Source organism: Equus asinus, chromosome 8 (assembly GCF_041296235.1).
Source record: "Equus asinus isolate D_3611 breed Donkey chromosome 8, EquAss-T2T_v2, whole genome shotgun sequence".
In the NCBI taxonomy this organism is placed as follows: Eukaryota; Metazoa; Chordata; class Mammalia; order Perissodactyla; family Equidae; genus Equus; species Equus asinus.
In genome coordinates, this window is record NC_091797.1 from 65,222,098 (window position 1) to 65,239,081 (window position 16,984).

The following is a 16,984-nucleotide window of genomic DNA, read 5'->3' on the forward strand; positions in this document are numbered from 1 at the left end:
AACCCTGTTAAGTCCGCATTAACTGGCTCTTCCTAAAGAAAGCACAAGGCATGTTTGAACATGGCTGGTCTTTCCCGAGATCACGTGGTTCGTAAGTGGTGAGCCTGGATTCACGGTTGGGGTGCTCGGAGTTTGAAGAACATGTTTGCCCCACAATTCCAAATGATGATGTTTACTTACTGATTTTAGCAACTGTTTGGGAGGGAGAGATTTAGAATAGTTTCTACAAGTTAAAAAAAAATCAAGGATCTTTTCTGAAGTATCAGCACAGGGCAAACCACGTTTGGATGTCAGGGACGTCGACACGCAGGAAGGAATCATAGCAGCTGAAACATTTACCTCTTGCTCTGGGCCAGGTGTGGTGCTTGTCCATCAGCTCTCCTAATGATCTCAGTAACACTCCGAAGTAGGATGGTTATCCCACTGCACAGACGAGCGAAGGAAAGGCACCTACAAATGGGGAAGTTAAATTTTGTTTGTTTTCCTTCATTTTAGGAGACCAACTAAGCCATGTTTTACATTTATTCCTGTAAGTGAGTTAGGTTTGGACAAAATTACCTATAGAGTCTTTCCTGATAAGGGCTTGTGACCCAGGACTGGTCAAGGGAAGTAATGGTTGAAATCTCTGACAAGATAATTAACTTGCATTTGCATGGAGCTCATAGCCATGCCCTCATTTCACTAAACCAGAGTGACTAATGGAGATGGTTAGAAGCCTAAGAAATTCTGAATGCAATTGTGGCCTGTAGTTCCCTCCCCTAAATTTTCTTGAAACTACATGTATCTGCTTCATTGGGCAAGGGCGTGTGTTACTATTGCTTTTTTTTTTTTAACAGCTTTAAGGAGAGATAATTTACATGCCATAAAACTCACCCATTTTTAAGTGCACAATTCAGTGAGTTTTAGTATATTTACAGAGTTATGTAACCATCACCACACTCTAAGTTTAAAACATTTTCATCGCCCTGAAAGGAAATCTCGTGCCCACTCACAGTCATTCCCATTCTCATCCCCAGCGAACCATGAAGCTACTTTCTTTCTGTTTGCCTCTTCTGGGCATTTTCTTTTTAGGTGGATGCCTTGTCATAACTATATCTAGGTTCAAGCCGTTCAGCTACCCTTCGGGTGTTTAGGGTAGCGGGCGTGGATATTTTTCTGTTGGCAAATAGAGTCCACTGCTCCGATTTATCTGTGAGCTGTCCTTCTAGTGCCAGCTGGTTGTGTTATATTAATTTGCGTGATGGAGAGTTTTGTTTTGCTTTTCCTACTAAGTTGTTGAAGGAAAAGGTGGAAGGTTAACACTGGAGGGACCGAGAGCTAGGGGTTTACCATTCCCATGCGCCAGCGCTACTGTCCTCCCAGCCACGCCTAGAAGCACATCGCCCCCTAGTGGCCACCCATCTCACACCGACCAGCTCTGCAATCCGCCAGCCTAGTGTGTGCGCTGCCCTTTCCAGAAACACAGTGGACAGGGCTACCTCCGGCCCCTTGCTGCCTGGCGGGCTTCGCTTTCAGGTCCACACCCATTATTTAAAGTTCAAGTTATCTTACTTTAGTCTGTCACCCCTTAAAAATTACTTCTCATCGTGTAGTTGGAACAAATGGGCAGCCGGCTTGGCCCTGGCTCTTATAGGCTGCATGTGAGGTCAGGTCCCTGACTGGTTAACAGCCCAGAGAAAGGAAATGAAGCTGCTTTGCTCAATGTCTCTGTTGACTTTGGAGCCAATTCTAAAGGTCAGCGATTTCTCAACATTTTATGCTGGGTGTGTCGAGGTTTATGTTTGGGGAGTTATTGTTGATTTTGTTACTCTTGCCTTGAATTATCCCCCTATATACTCAGAAATAGACTCACCAGCAGGACTTGGGTTCCTATCTCAATTCTACCGTGCGATAGCTATTTGATCTATGCTCCCTTATCTATGAAACGGAGCAGTTGGGCTAAATTTCCCCTCAGAGCCTTTCTGCACCTAGATCTAGCAAAGTGCGTGTGGACAGTGTGAAGACTCTTAACCCAGTGCTCACGCAGTATCTCTTGAGCCCCTGCTGGGTACTGGGGTTCAGAGCCTCAGGGCCCTGTTGAATGATGCTTCCTAACGTTTCCCCTCTGCCTCCGTCCACAGGGTCGGCCGGCGGCCTGTGCTGCTCTTCTCCATCACCTTCATTCTGGTCTTTGGACTGACCGTGGCGCTGTCGGTGAATGTGACGATGTTCAGCACACTCAGGTTCTTTGAAGGATTTTGCCTGGCCGGGATAATTCTCACCTTGTACGCATTACGTAAGTAGGAGCCTTCACGACTAGTCTTGATGAAATTAGCGAAAGTGTTGCTGCCGCCTGTGAGGTTCTGAGAAGGGTGCTCTGCACGCTGGTGGTTCGGGACGGCGGTCTTTGCAGGCACAGACTTTAATGGCCTCAACTGTCATGAACAAGCTTTCTCAGGATGTCATCTAACAATCACTCTATCCTGACCTCCACTGTGGGCTCGGGACACATCAGAGGGCCTGGAGGGCTGCGTGGCTGCATAATTGCTTGGAGAAGTGCAGAGCAGCCCACAGCTGATGTGCAGGGCTTTAGCCTTCCTCCAGAATTTTCCGTGTTGATATTCTTGCACTTCCAAATCCAGTACTTCATTGGGCATCCTCCCTGTACTTGGTTCCAGAAGCACATACCAAGTGCCTGCTATCATGTGGTCTGGGCTGCGCATTTTGATTGATTCTCTGAGAGTTCTTCTTATTTCTTTTCTCTAATGCTAGGCAGAATCCAAATTTTCCACGTTCTCATGTGCCTAGATGTGGCCTTAAGTGATCTGGGCTTGAACCCTAAGCACTGGTTCTGGAAAAGTAAATGGCAATATTTGTTAGTATTTGCTCTTTTTGGGGTAAAGAAGACTTTCCTCCATTAATCCATTGTATTGCTGGCCGTATTAACTCCCCTGTCCCGTACGATTACGTGTCACTGCATTGTCGTTGGTGTTGCTATAACACAGCCCCAAACCCATACGGAGGAGGAAGGTTTTAGGCATGGATGTTTTACTTATTCTCTAGTTTTATTAATCACCTTGTGCAAAGAGCTGTTGGGAATAATGTAAGATGATTTATAATATGTTTTGTCTTTTTCTTTCTCTTTGACAGCTTGGGTAGGAGTCAGTTATAGATTAAGTGGCAATTTCCAGTGGGATCAAATAAGAATAGGTCTGATTCTCTTAAGTTTGTGTATTAAAGACTTGATGACACTTTTAGATAATATGAATTTTTGTTCCCCTATTGTAGAGAATAGATATATCATCAATTTATAATGTCGTTTTATAGTCACAAAGAGGAAATGGGCATTGATAGAGGCCACAGATGTATCTTCGAAATCCAGGCAGCAGTTTTGTCATCCTCCTCCAACACTGAACTGAATTATAATTTCTTAGAAACCACCATTTCCAGTTTATCTGCCTTTATTTTGGAACGCTTGTTTCTTGGGGGTCTTTAGGAATATATGTGTTCAAGGTCAGTGGTCTAGGTGATGGCTGTTTGGAGGTTTTGTTTCTTTGAACAGACAACATGAGTACTGGGCGTGCAGGTCTTCAGACAACACGCCTGTGCTGTGCTCTGGCCCCGCCCACCTAGGGGTCCATGCTGAGGAGCAGGTTCCACTCGCTTTTCTTCGCCCTGCTCCCAGATGCTCTCTTGCCCCCGATATGTGCAGGTATGATGGGGTCTTCTCTTCAGGCAGCCATCCTTGTGGACTCCTGGTTGTCACAGGAGGATGTCAATTCGGTGCTTCCCCGTGAATGGTCGTAAAAGGGGGCAGCTCTGCACACTGACAGATAGAATAGCTGCCCTTCAGGAACTTAGCAGAGAGTATGACCTCAGTCTCAGCACCCCAGTACTGATCACATTCAGTGGAGATGTTAATGGGAGATGGCTTTAAAGCAAAGATGACGTTATGGGTTTTATCTTGCATGCCGACTGCTAATGGTGGGTCGAGGCTGCCCAGGAACTCCGAGAAGGCTTTGGAGGATGCTTCGGGGCTCTGTGGGAGAGAACACCTTGCACCATTAGCCATGTCTGCCTGTGATAAGGAAGGAGGGGAGAGGAGGGCTGCGTGAGGCTGACGCTCACTCTCTCTACAGACGCTCCCTGAATGAAGCCAGACCAGGAGAGAATTTCCCCTGAACTGCGTTGTTTCAGCCTCCCGTAGAATCCTTACTGACTTGTGCTGTGATACGCATTGGCCCTATGAAGTTTGTTGTTGTACTTACTGTAAAAAGTGATGCTAAGGATGTTTTTTCATGAGATTACATAGTGAGCTCTTTATAGTAGAAAGTTCTCTTCTATTTCGGAACCATAAAAAGAATGTGTTTATCCTAGGAAACTGCTTTGCTTTTATCTCATAGGCACAGAGTCTTGTAACCCAGGTATCTGCAAACTTTTTTTTGTAAAGGGCAAGGTAGTAAATATTTTAGGCTCTGCAGGTCTCTGTCACAACTGCTCAACTCTGCCATTATACCATGAAAGCAGCCATAAATAATTTGTAAATGATTAGGTGTGGCTGGGTTCCAATAAAAGTTTATTTACAGAAAGATGGTGGGCCAGATTTGACCAGTGGGCCACTGTTGTAGGTGATTCTCTCTCTGTCCATTGACTGCTAGGAAGCTCAGAAAGCTTGGGATCTGATTGTGCATGTGTGTGGGCCTGATGAGGTGAGCTTTAGATTCTGGCCTCTATCATAGGGTCATCTGAACTTTCCTACTTTACTTTCTCCTTTGTGCCATTTTCCTATTTCCATAATTTAAGCGTTATTTTATTTTATGTGTTTGTGCAAGCAGTCTTAAATTTTTTCTGAAATAAAGCAGGGCATAAATAAATGGCTGTGTTTTCTTAGATTGGAATTACCAGTCACACATCATGGCAGATACCATTGCAATGAAAATTCCCAAGTATTAACCAGTGGCTCGCTGTCTAAGCTAATACAATGTCTAGTATAGGAAAACTGAAATAAAGCAAAAGGATGGGAGATACATTTTTAATGGTCCCGACCTATTCTCCCCCTTCAGCCATAAGGTTTTTCTCTCACTTAATGCATCTGCTGGAAAGGCCTGTACTTTCTCAGAAGAGAACTGGATATCATTCTTTCTTTAGTCTTGCAGGTGCTTAGCGATGTAAACAGGAAAGTAATGACTTGTGCAGATTTCGTTTCTTGTGTAGTTTGCCTGGAGAGTGGACTCTCAGTTTTGAGAAATGCTGCTGACTTGGGAAAGTTTTCTGCTTTCTGTGCAAGGCTGCTTAAGGTTTTCTTCTTTGGAATTTTTCTATGGCACAGTCCAGTTAAATACTCTTCCCTCTAAGTGTTTGCTTCCTTCAAGTCGCCAAAGGGAGATGTGCTTGTGTAATTAGGACATAAAATAGATTATTGGCATCTTCCCGGGAGTCTTTACATGGAGGCAGAGCCCACATTGGCAAGAGCAAGCGAAGCTGAATGGGTTTGTGTAGGGCTGCGTTGTGGTTCCTGCAGCCTCTGAGCATCACGTGACACTGAGATAATTAAATACATTTGGGCTACAGCAGTGGCTTAATTGTATCCCTTTACCTCTGGACCAAAAAAGGAAAAAGTTAGACAATCTTGACTTAGTCGGGCAAGGAGCAGGGAACCACAGACCAAGAAAAGAAGCAATCGATCACATTTCCTTATTTGTTTAGGAACATAAAGTCTTATAAAAGACGGAGGAAATAGTTTTCAATAAAGGAAGATGCAATTTGTTATGGTATGAATTCTTTTTCCAAGTAGGATTCATAACATCACAGAAGGGAGATACAGCATTGTTTAAGATGTATCTTTTCTCACAAGAAGCCGATGCGAGATTTCTGCTTTTAAGTTGATTTCGTGTTGGATGTAGTAAGTCCCTGGGAGAGAAACTTTTTTTTAACATAAATACTTTCTTTAGTTGGTCTCCTCATTTGACCTCTGCCTTCCCCCTCCCCCCTTTAACAACCTCCTCGACCCCCGATTTGAAATAAGGAACATACTGTTGGCCGGCCGAGACTATCCCTTAGTTACTGTGCATGAGTGAACATCACTTTTTTGTTTGTTTGTTTTTTGGCCTAACAACGATGAACAATTTTCTTGAAAAATTTACTCAGAGCTTCATGTTCTCATTATAATAGCTCTCCTTAAACCCAGACAGCCTAAATAAAAGGATGAATTTTACACATAATCAAGGAGTGACCAGAAATTTCACAAGTGACTAAGTTACTGATTACTTTGCAAAACCAGAAGCCAAGTCTTAACTGGTAAATAGACTCGGAAAAGTCTGAGTTTGCCCTGGGTGGGGTGAGGTTCTCTTTCCCGTGGCCCTGATGTTTCAGGCTCTCACTGAAGTGCTTGAGTAATTTCTGACGTGCTGGTGTAGGGTGGCTTTATCTTCCTCACTATTGAAGATATTTCTATAATTTGATGTTTTTCTGAACTAGTATTCTTAGGAACATGTTTCAATCAACAGGGTTGGTAAGCATCAAAGCTGTGCTGTACGTTAAAAAAAATCGACTGAACCAGATGGCTCCATGTAATGAGTTGTTGAGCTGTGGAATGAATAAAATGGAGGTTGTTGAGCTGTGGAATGACTAGAATGGAGGTTGACTGCCTTCAACTGTCTTTTGGTTCACTTCTTCTGGGGAGCAAATATTTGCACTGCATTTGGGCAAGGGAAGTTCCACTGAGTGTGTGCTGGGTCCTCCGCTGGCCTCTCTCTCCCCAACCCTCCCCGCCTTCAGAAACCTGGGCCTTCCTAGGTGCAGCAAGCCCTCGGAGCCAGAACCCTGTTCTTCTGGCAGGACCGGCTCTACTCACTGGGCTTTTTTCACCGAGGCAATGAGTCAGAGTTTACCAAAAGCCTTTCACAAACGATTTTATTTTTTTAAAAAGCTTCGTAAGAATTTTGGTTTTATCCAGGTTCAAACTGGCATGGCTGGGAAGTCTGAGTAGACTGAGGTTTCTGCATCGGTCTTTTTCTTCACAGAAAACACATCGCTGTCCCTGCAGACAGACTTCAAAGAGCACAGGGGTACATGTGTGAGCAAAACAAGTGACGAGGCGTTTGTCCCCTCCACCCCTCTTCCCTCCATCACAACTCTGAGGAACCCTTCCTCCTGGTATAACCACAGGGTTGAGTGAGAACAAAGCTCCTGTTGGGGAGTTCCAGTCCCCAGGAGGGGAGACGGTGTGGCCCAGTCAGGGCCCTGCTGCTCCTGGCTGGGAGACTGCCGCGCTGAGTCATCCAGCAGGGAACCAGAAAACCCCACTGACAACTAATTTTTCTCCAAGTTGTAGCAGTCCTTCAAATAAAAATTACTAACCCTCTCTCTGTCCCCGTGTACATCTTAGCCCACACTCAGATTTATAGAGAGATTTTCTGGGAAAAAAATGTCTGTGTGTCTGTAGGGCATGTAAAGATAATCTCTTACCTGCATGTTAAAAATGGAAATATGAGGGCAGAGGGCGAGTCAGTGGCTGTCAGCCTCCTTGAGACCCATCTGCCCAATCTTCCGTCCAGAAGTTAGGGCAGGAAAACAAATGTGTGTGTATTGCCTAAATATGTAAGTAAGCTTCAAAGTGCATATATCTTTGGGTGTTTTGAATTTGGTGAAGATAGGCCTGTCTCAATATTAGAGGCAAAGAGAGCAAATATTTAGATACCTGGCATTTTAAAACTAGAGTCTTCGGATGCCTCTTCCACACCTTGAAGGTATTATGAAGCTGTGAGTACCCTTAGGGACGAGGTTTTTCCCAGACTGGAATTCTGGTGGTGCAAGTGCTTCATTTGAAACACAGCTGTTCACCACACTGAAGGGAGGCGGGGGGAGATCTGGAAATGAGGAGATCCGAACTGCACTGGGAGCCCTACTGTGGGCCAACTCTGTGCCCACAGCAAATTGCTTTATCTCAGAGCTTCTGTCTCCATCGATACAAAGTCAGGGCATGGGTTTTCAAACTGTGTCCCATGGAACTGTGGGATCCCTTCCTGGAACCATTGGTGGGGAAAATGGATAGATAGGAAACAAAAACAAATGGATTCTTTGTGACATTTAATACTGCCGTAAAAATAAAACAACAACAACAAAAGTAAATGGAAAACCACTGTACCTTCCAGTTTTAGTAGAATTCTATGGCTTTTGAATTCTAAGCTCAACCAGTAGCCTCCTTCGGTGTTGAAGAGTTTCGTAGGTCCAGGGGGCATGAACTAGGGCTGCTTGGCCCCCAAACCGTGTCCTTCTCGAGTCTACCCTAATAACCGCTAATAACTAGAGTTGCCGGGCTTCCATCCGTGCTCCTGTGAGGCTGCTGCGCTGTGTCCACGAGGTGCTCTGGAAGAGAAGAGGTGCCAGGCTAGGATTCATGGTTGACAGCTCCCTTTCCCCCTGGTTCCAGACCCTGCCCTCGGGGCACAGCCACACCCCGCCCGAGCCCTCCTTTCTCGCTGACTGTAGTCTCCCTTCTTACCACACTGCTGCCTGCTGGACTTGCAGGTCCACTCCAGGAATCCTGCCACACTCCGCAGGGTTTTCTTTTCTCGTCTGGAAAGGTGGGCTGGGATGTAAAGCTGAAAGCTGTGCTGACTGGAAGAGAGGGTTGAGGAGAAGTAAGGGAGCAGTATTGGCCTGCCTTTGTTTTGCTTTTCACTCTTGAAACAAAATAAAAGAGAGAGAAAATAACGCAGTCACCCCGAAAGCAAGTAAAGAACACCAGGCCCTTTTAAAATGTCCAAATGTATCTGGTGGAACATAAAATCATTACTGGTTTGCCAAGAGTCCTGTAGCAAAAAAGCATAACCTTGGCTGAGAGAACGGAGAGAACTCTAACTCCCAGGATGCAGAGTCATGAACCTTTGCTCTTAGTGGCTGTGTTACTCTGAGTCATGCCAGGTGAACTCTACTTCCGATAGTTTAAGTCATGGTGTTTTGTGACCCCCGTGGAAACACAAGACCACTTTCTCCTTGGCTCATTCACTTGGCAGGCATTTCAGGGCTTAGTAGCTGCCAGGGCAACGAGTGGTTAACTTGAGTACTTACTGGCACTGCCAGGTGCTGAGCACTCACAGGAGACACACTTTCCTGCCCTCCAGGACACTCAGAATTCAGTGAGTGGAGATGCAGGGACAGGCCCTGGCTGGACAGAGGGCGTTGGAAAGCGACCTCTGAGCCATGAGTTTTGTAGGGTCAGGGAGAGTAGGTGTTTGCTATTCGCAGTGGGTGCTCAGAGGCCAAAGAAGCCTAGTGCATTCTGGGTACTGTGGGTGCTTAGAGACCAAGGAGCCTAGCGCATTCTGGGTTACTGTGGATAATTAGGGACCAGAGGAGCCTAGTACATTCTAAGTTACTGTGAGTGATTAGGAACCAGAAGAGCCTAGTGCATTCTGGGTCCTGTAGCTGATGAGGAACCAGAGGAGCCTAGTATATTCTGGGTACTGTGCGTGCTTTGGGACTGAGGAGCCTAGTGCATTCTGGGAACTGTGGGTGATTAGGGATGAATAGGGACTGGTTGGAGCCCAGAGTCTGAATCATGAATAGCAAAGCCTAGGAAGGAGGCTGGGACAATGCACAAAGATTCTATCCTCCATGACCTTAGGACAGTGCCAGACTACTGAAGGGTCTCAAGCAGGAAAGGCAAACCTTTAGATGCATGTTTCTGGGGACCACTCAGACTGTGGTGCTGGGGAGCAGAGCAAGGAAGGAGGCCAAGCGAAAAGCTGGGCAGCTGTTGCAGTGTCTAAGTGAGGAAGGAGAAGAACCTGAATGAAGGCTGTGGCCACAGGGAAGGAGAGACTTGAAGGAGGTGCAGTCCACAGCCTAGATGATTGCAGAATGAGGAGAAGGCAGAGAGGAGGACCAGGTGACCAGCTTGGGAACCTAGATAGATTTTTCTCCAAATAGTGGGGCAAGGGATGCGGTCCAAGCATTCTGATTCCAAATCCTATAGATTTTGAAGCTACTGGCCACTCCTTTCTTCTGGCAGGTTTCATGGGGGAAGATGATAGCTTTAGTTTCAGATATGATGAGTTGGTGGGGCCTCGGGGCATCTGAGGGCATTGATTTAGCAGGTGATTGGTTATTCAGAAGTTGAGGATCAAGGTCCATGTGTCCTCATCATAAAGGTGGCAGTTAAAGGCTCAGGAATAGCTGAGATCATCCAGGGCTGTGTGATGTTAGAAATAAATGGATGGAGGTAGAAGAACCAGTTGAGGGAGATGGAAAGGAATAGCCTGAGTGGTCAGTGGAAAGTCAGAAGAGGCTGATAGCCAGGGAGCTAAGGAAGTGGCTGATGAGAGTGTCTGATGATATAAGACAAGGATTGAGAAATGTCCACGGGATGTAGCAATGATTGCCCAGTAGGTCAGACGTAACTGGGGCAAAAGCAACTTTAATTCAGTTTAGTGATTAAGGTAATCTAAATTATTTTAAGCATATGTTTTAATTCATATATTCCCCGGAGAAGTACTATCTTGGTCCTTATGTCAAGTATTTTAGAAAGAAAACAAATTTTTTTATTGTGGTAAAATGTATATAACATAAAGTGTACCATTTCAACCATTTTTAAGTGTACAATTCAGTGGCTTAAGTACATTCACATAATTGTGCAAGAAAATAACCTTTTAACAATGGTAAATGCTCATTATAATTAGGGAGAAAAAATTGAGTTGGAAGGTAAATCGGCAATGACTATTTTTTCTTTTTCTTTTTTTTTAAGGTATGCTTTTGGCCCTGAGCTAACATCCTAATGAATCTTTCTCTCTTTTTTTCTCCCCAAAGCCCCAATACAATATGTAGTTGTATATGCTAGTTGTAAGTCATTCTAGTTCTTCTATGTGGGTTGCCACCACAGCATGGCCTGATGAGCAGTGTGTAGGTCTGTGCCTGTGATCCAAACCATGGAACCCTGGCCGCCAAAGCGGAGCACAGGAACTTAACCACTTGGCCACGGGGCAGCCCCCTGACTATTTTTTCTTGAAGTGACCTTAAGCAGTTTATTCTCATGGCTCAAAAACTGGGAATTCAGAACTACAATTGACTTCAAGATGCAGTTTTGTTCTCCAAGTGATGTCATGTTGCTCACATTCAACGCAGTGTCTGAAGACTTGCCATGCCCCCCCTTTCTCGTCAACACGCGTGCATGCTTGTGCGGGCTCACATGTCAACAGTTGGAAAAAAGATCCCAGGAAGGATTCCAATGTTGGATGTAAGCCAAGCTCCACCACTCGCCCCGTTGTGATCTTAGACAAGGTACTTAACGACCCTAAATCAGTTTTCTCACCTGTGACAGGTTGTGCAGAGGGTGGAGAGGATGAATGTGCTCGCAGTCAGTAAGCCTTGAAGAACCAGGGAAGTTCTGGCGGCGGGCGTGTTTGTGCGCCTGCTTCTGTCTACGTGCCGGCCCCGTTCTGCTGAAAGCAGGGATCCCGCGCTGACAGAATCATCTTCTTCCAGTAGGGCCTTCTCATGTGATGGCTTCTCTGAGCTCACTGCAAACTTAGCAAACTTAGCTGAAGAGGAACTTTGGACTGGGGCTGGCTGCTAGCTTAGGGTCACATAGCAGAATAACTGGTGGGGGCAGTCGGGGTAAGAATCTGCCTCATAATTGTTTCTCCAGCAGCCGGCTGAATAAATTACCTCTCCTATAGCTTCCATTCAGAGCTCCATAGACCGCTTTTAAAAGTCCTAGCCGTTTTGGAGGTAGGAGAAGATAATAAATGAAAGAATAAACTCTCCTGGACAGATCTGACGCAGGGGTCTTGACTCTTCTGTTGGACACCAGCAGCTGAGCATGTGCCACCCCCAGAAAGCTCTGTTAATTGCTGAGAAAAGATCCTGAGGAAATAGCATACTGGCAGCCATTTTCAGGATTTATCTTGCACGTGTTCAAAAAGTGCTCCGTTTCCCTTCCCAATATTATCAATCCCTGTTTTATAAAAGTGCCCACATACATTTTCTCTGTATTTTTAAGTGTTAACTCATTATACTTGTTCACTCTCCCTTAATGCGGCTGCTGGCCTCGTCCCGTTTGCCGTGTCCTGCCATGAAGTTTCATTAGCTTCCTTTGTGTCCAGATGGTGGCAGTTCCCATTTGTGACAGGGTCTGTGTGAAAATGTGTGCTCCCAGGAGCGTGTGAGTGGCGCGTGCAGAGAAGCGTTACCCTGAAATAGTAGCAGTTCCTTTTCTGTTGTATTTCCAAATGACTTCTGGAGGGAACGCTGTTCCGGAACCACCTTCCAGTTGCTGGTCCAAGAACATGTGAGACCCAGCAAATGTTTGGGGTGAAGTGATGGACAGCACCTTGTTTTGTGTGTTAGTTTCGCTGTCCCCTCTGAAGAAGCGTCCCTCTCCACGTGAACAAGGCCCCGCTCAGCATCCAGGCCTTCAGGGGCCATGTGCGCCGAGCCTGAGCAGGGTGTCCTGTTGGGCTCTTTCCCAGGATGTGGGGACTCGTCTAGCTCTTTTCCCTGGAGTCCAGCAGCCTACCTGGCAGACGGGCGAGAAGGCAGGCCGGCCCTCCCCTCACCATGTGCGCAGCTCCTTCTTGGCCGCTGGAGGCTCTGGATGGGTGGCCTGCTGGTGATTTTCTGTAAAGTTAGGCTGTAGACCCTCTGGGAGTTTCTAATGCTGTGACCTCTCCCCAGCTAGGAGCCAGCCTGGGGCAGTCTGGGGAGCAGGGAAGGGTCCAGCAGCAGGGCTGCTCCCAGGGGAGACTGAGGGGCCCTGCTGTTTGGGGTGGCGTTCCCAGGTGACCGAGAAGGACAGCAGAGGCCCGGGTGTGGAGTTCCCTCGGAGCCTTCTGCCTGGAACGCAGAGACTGGGAAATGGTGGGTCTCTGATGGAGGGCTGCTGCTTTCTCTTCGCTTCCGTCTGCGGGGCCTTTGATAGTTCCTGTGGAAAGGGACGCTTTGTGTTCACCAGAGCTGGTTCTGCTCGCTCTCCTTTGAAAGCTGAAAGGTGCTTGTGTCCCTTCCAACTGGTGCTTTTTGAAAGCATCTCTGTGCTTGATATTGGCTTTGTGTCAGTTCTGAGAAAGGGCTCAGCATTCCCTCCAAACCCTTGTCAGAGTGGGGGCAGGGGAGGAATTCAGAGCCATTTAGTTCAAGCCCAGCGCCCCAGCCCCAGCCGTGTCAGCTTTACCTGAAAAAGAACTGCCGCTTGTTCCGTGTGACTTGGAATTCCCCACTGTCTCTTCCCTGAAACCTATTTAATTGTCAAACTGGCATTGCTGTCTATAGTGTAAGGCCCTGGGCCAAACTTCAGAGGCTGTGAGGGGCTCCTGAGGTGGGGTAGAACGTGGGGAGAAGTATGATTTTGCCACATTGATCAATATTAGTGGCTTCCTTGTGTTGGGGTGGAGGCACGTGGCTGTCCTTGCTGACCGGATGAGAGGTGCTTGCTGGGAGGCCCCTGGCCCTTCGTCCCTGGTCGTTTGCTCCTGTTTAACTGGTCTCACCGCTCGAAGCATGACTTTGTCTGTTATCTCATCGTATCCCTCCCTTGCCTACAGATTGAGAGAAATAGGGACACGGAGGGAGAGACAGAGGGGTAGAGATCTGGATGTAGAGAGATATGTAGATCTAGGTTTCGCTTCTTCCCTGGTAGAAAGAGCGATATACAGCCTGGCGTGCAAGGCCTAGACAGAGAGCGGCTGGGCGAGCCTTGCGTGGAGACTCCTGTGCCTGCCCTCCAGCATGTGCACGACATGTGTGGGGCACGATGCTGTGCAGCTGAGTGGCGTTTTGATGTTAAGGAGGGATTGAGGAGGTCATGGTGATGGCTGTTTGGTAACAACAGTAATAAGCTATTTATTGAGCATTTTCTAAGTGTAGGTACTGTGATAAGTTATTCATACACACACACATATATTTTAATTTTATGCTAACCATATAAAGTAGATGCTACTAATAGCCCCATTTTTATAGATCGGGAAACTGAGACCTTTAGCCCCTGGACCTTGTCTACTTTGCTAGTGGGCCTTTAAGCAAGAGCTAAAATGTATTGGACATCTACAGTGTCCTTTGATGCTGTGCTGAGTGCAGTATAAATATTTCATTTAATCCTCCCCATAATCCTATGATATAGACACTATTATGATATTATCCCCATTTTGCAAATGGAAACCTGAGGTGTAGGTAAGGTATCTTGTCCAAGGTCACATACCAGGAGGTGGAGGAGCCAGAACTGGAACCCAGGTCCGCACGGCTCAAGGGCACGTTTGTAACTGCTGTGCTATTCCTAACAGCCGCCTTTTTCTTTAACTTAAAATATGTTATTATATTATATGTGTCCATATATTGCATTAGTTCTTATAACTTCTAAATAACTATAAGACCAAAATGTTAGCAACACTCAGTTTCAAAACCAATACAATCCAAATTAATACCAGTACTGTAAAGTGATGGATGATGGTCTTTTTCTGAAACAGAATCACCCACTCACCCTTGTTGGGTTAAATAGCAGAAAGACGTAGCTTCAGATTCAGTTTCATATTCAACCTATTTAGGTGTTTAGACTTGAATGATTCCAGTGTGCATGATGCCTTTTCACGTAATTTTACTGTCTAAAATAGCGTTAACAATTTTAAGGTTTTGCCAGCATGGAATACCTGAACTTCACATCCCCCCGCCGTGCGCTGAGCACGCGTCAGTCGCTCACTTTAGTGGGATGTTTCTTGACGGCTCTGCCAACCTGTCTACTTCTCTTGAAGATAAAGTTAGATTTGTGGCATTATTAAAATGTGAACTTAAATAGATATTGAATCCGTTCGTCATTGGAATCGAGACTAGAAGCCTTCATTACTGCCTGTTTCCTAGTGCTCTTCTGCTAATGAAGTTGGCCTTTATGGAGACGAAAGGTCCTCAGCCTGACGCCGGGCTCAGTGGAGGTCACCATGCCTGTGCCATTGTGCACAGGTGGTGACTCGTTCTCTTGCTGCTTTATTCAAACCACTGTTAAACCTGCATTTGTGCACCTGTCATGGTGACATAGCCTTTGTGAGTGTAGATCCAAATGCGAACGTGGGCTCTGAAATCTCAGGTCCGTGCTGGATTATAGGCTGCTCATTCAGATGGTCCACGTTCTGCTTATGTTAATATAGTCTAGGATTTTCATTAAAATGAGAGCGGAAAATTTAAAAATTCTCGGTGACTGACAAGAACGCATCAACAGATGGACACAGTCTTCCCACCCCACTTGAGGGACCAGTGTCCTAGAGTTGAGCCCCACGTGGGTGACCCACTCTCCCTGTTCTCACTCCTGCTCCCCTTAGCTCCCACTTCATCACTGGGTTGGGGACTTGGCCTAGGCTTGCTCCCCTGCTCCCCTGTCTCTTTCGTGGCTCAGCTTCCACTCTGGCTCTCTGGCTTTGTTCTCCAACGTCCTGAGGACAAGACAAGAAAGAAACAAGGACAAGAAAGAACCTTTCCAAGACTTGTGTCAGCCTCTCTCACTGAGGAGCCTGGCCAGCCTGGAGGTGCCCTCTCCTCGGGGGTCACTATGTGGGGGCTGTGCAAAGATGCAATGGGGGAGCTGCTGGGAAGTTTTTCCCAAAGGGCTCAGGCCATGGAGGGACTTGCGTGCCAGGTAAGATGTTGGGCTTGACTCTGTGGGCACTGGAGACCCATCGCTGGCTTTTTGGGAGAGAAAGTAATGTATTCTGTTGTGTGCTTTGTGGGTCATGCCCCTCTTGTCCCGTGGGCTGCCATGAAGCAGCAATCATTGGTGCGGTTTACAAGTTTAACCCGATAGTTTCCTCTCTGATGCAGAAGCATCCCTGGAAAAAGCTAAATGGAGAACTAATCATCCAAATCTAGATCTCCTGTAGGTGGAATTTACCAAAACCATACCTCTTCTCGACAGTTTGGTCACCGAAAGATGGTCTCCCTTGGAGTCATCTTGCAGCTTCCTCGTGTTTCACCTGGGCTCTTGAGTCCCGTGCGTGTGGAACCTGCCAGCCACATGTCAGGGTTATTGTTAAACTTTCACGGGAGCTTGAGGTGTCAGGGAGGATCCTGTTACTCTAGGATACACTAGTCTTATTCTTTAAAAGAGTTTAATTGAGGGGCCGGCCCCATGGCCAAGTGGTTAAGTTCCACGTGCTCCGCTTCAGTAGCCCAGGGTTTCGCTGGTTCGGATCCTGGGCGCGGATGTGGCACTGCTCATTAGGCCACGTTGAGGCAGCGTCCCACATACCCCAACTAGAAGGACCCACAACTAAAATATACAACTATGTACTTGGGGGATTTAGGGAGAAAAAGCAGAAGAAAAAAAAAGAAGATTGGCAACAGTTGTTAGCTGGAGTGCCAATCTTTAAAAAAAAAAAAAGAGAGAGAGTTTGATTGAGTTACAGAAAGCACCACCCAGTGAGTCCCAAGCTGAGATCCCGGGATATCACAGTCCCAAATCCTACTTTTTCCTTTGTAATCATTGCCCCAAAACACAGTGGTGTTCTCTGACCCATTCATGGTTGGATCTTATTTTCCGTTTCCTTTGTGGGGTCACTGTAGGGTCTTGTTTCATGTTCTCTTCAGGGGATAATGGCTCTCTTGCTGTTTTTCCAAGCTCTCCCTTTTGGCATTTTTCCTTTCTACTTGTGACAGTAGAAGCAAATGTTTGCACAGTTGGCTTTGCCGTTCCATCTCTGCTGCTTTGGTATCTGTGTGGAGTAGCGGGGAGGCTCTGTGGCTGTCAGCAGACAAAGGTCATCCCTTTTGTTTCCATCCTCCTCCTCAAAGGGATGATAAGGCAACTCACAATGAAAGAGCAGTTGAAAACCATAGGATAATTACCTTCTGAAAAGTTATGCAGACCTCTGACCTCTTCAAATATTGCGAGTTACTATGAGCAGTTTATAAACATAACCTGAAAAATGTGGGAACAATGGTTGTTACATGTGTAAGTTATAAAAGAAAGATTTTCTTTCCCATTCCTTCTCACACATAGTCCTATGAGACAAGGCAAACCAATCAAAAT

General features: G+C 46.3%; 1 protein-coding gene and 1 long non-coding RNA gene across 6 annotated transcripts in view; one reads left to right on the plus strand and one right to left on the minus strand.

The window, feature by feature from the left end:
- Positions 1-16,984, plus strand: part of SLC22A23 (solute carrier family 22 member 23) — a 153,035-nt gene that overhangs the window by 40,926 nt on the left and 95,125 nt on the right. For all 4 annotated transcript variants that reach the window (XM_070515686.1, XM_014867429.3, XM_070515688.1 and 1 more), the window contains one exon: positions 2,121-2,275. In XM_070515686.1, the coding sequence (XP_070371787.1) occupies positions 2,121-2,275 (155 nt within the window). The remainder of the gene's footprint in view (positions 1-2,120; positions 2,276-16,984) is intronic.
- Positions 6,875-11,508, minus strand: LOC106847884 (uncharacterized). Of its 2 annotated transcripts, XR_011505259.1 has the most exons (5): positions 11,291-11,502; positions 8,483-8,598; positions 8,126-8,346; positions 7,679-8,003; positions 6,875-7,029 (listed from the first exon to the last, which is right to left on the minus strand). It is a non-coding gene; the product is annotated as an uncharacterized lncRNA (long non-coding RNA). The 2 variants fall into 2 exon arrangements; XR_006529911.2 differs by lacking the exon at positions 7,679-8,003 and having other exon boundaries at positions 11,291-11,508.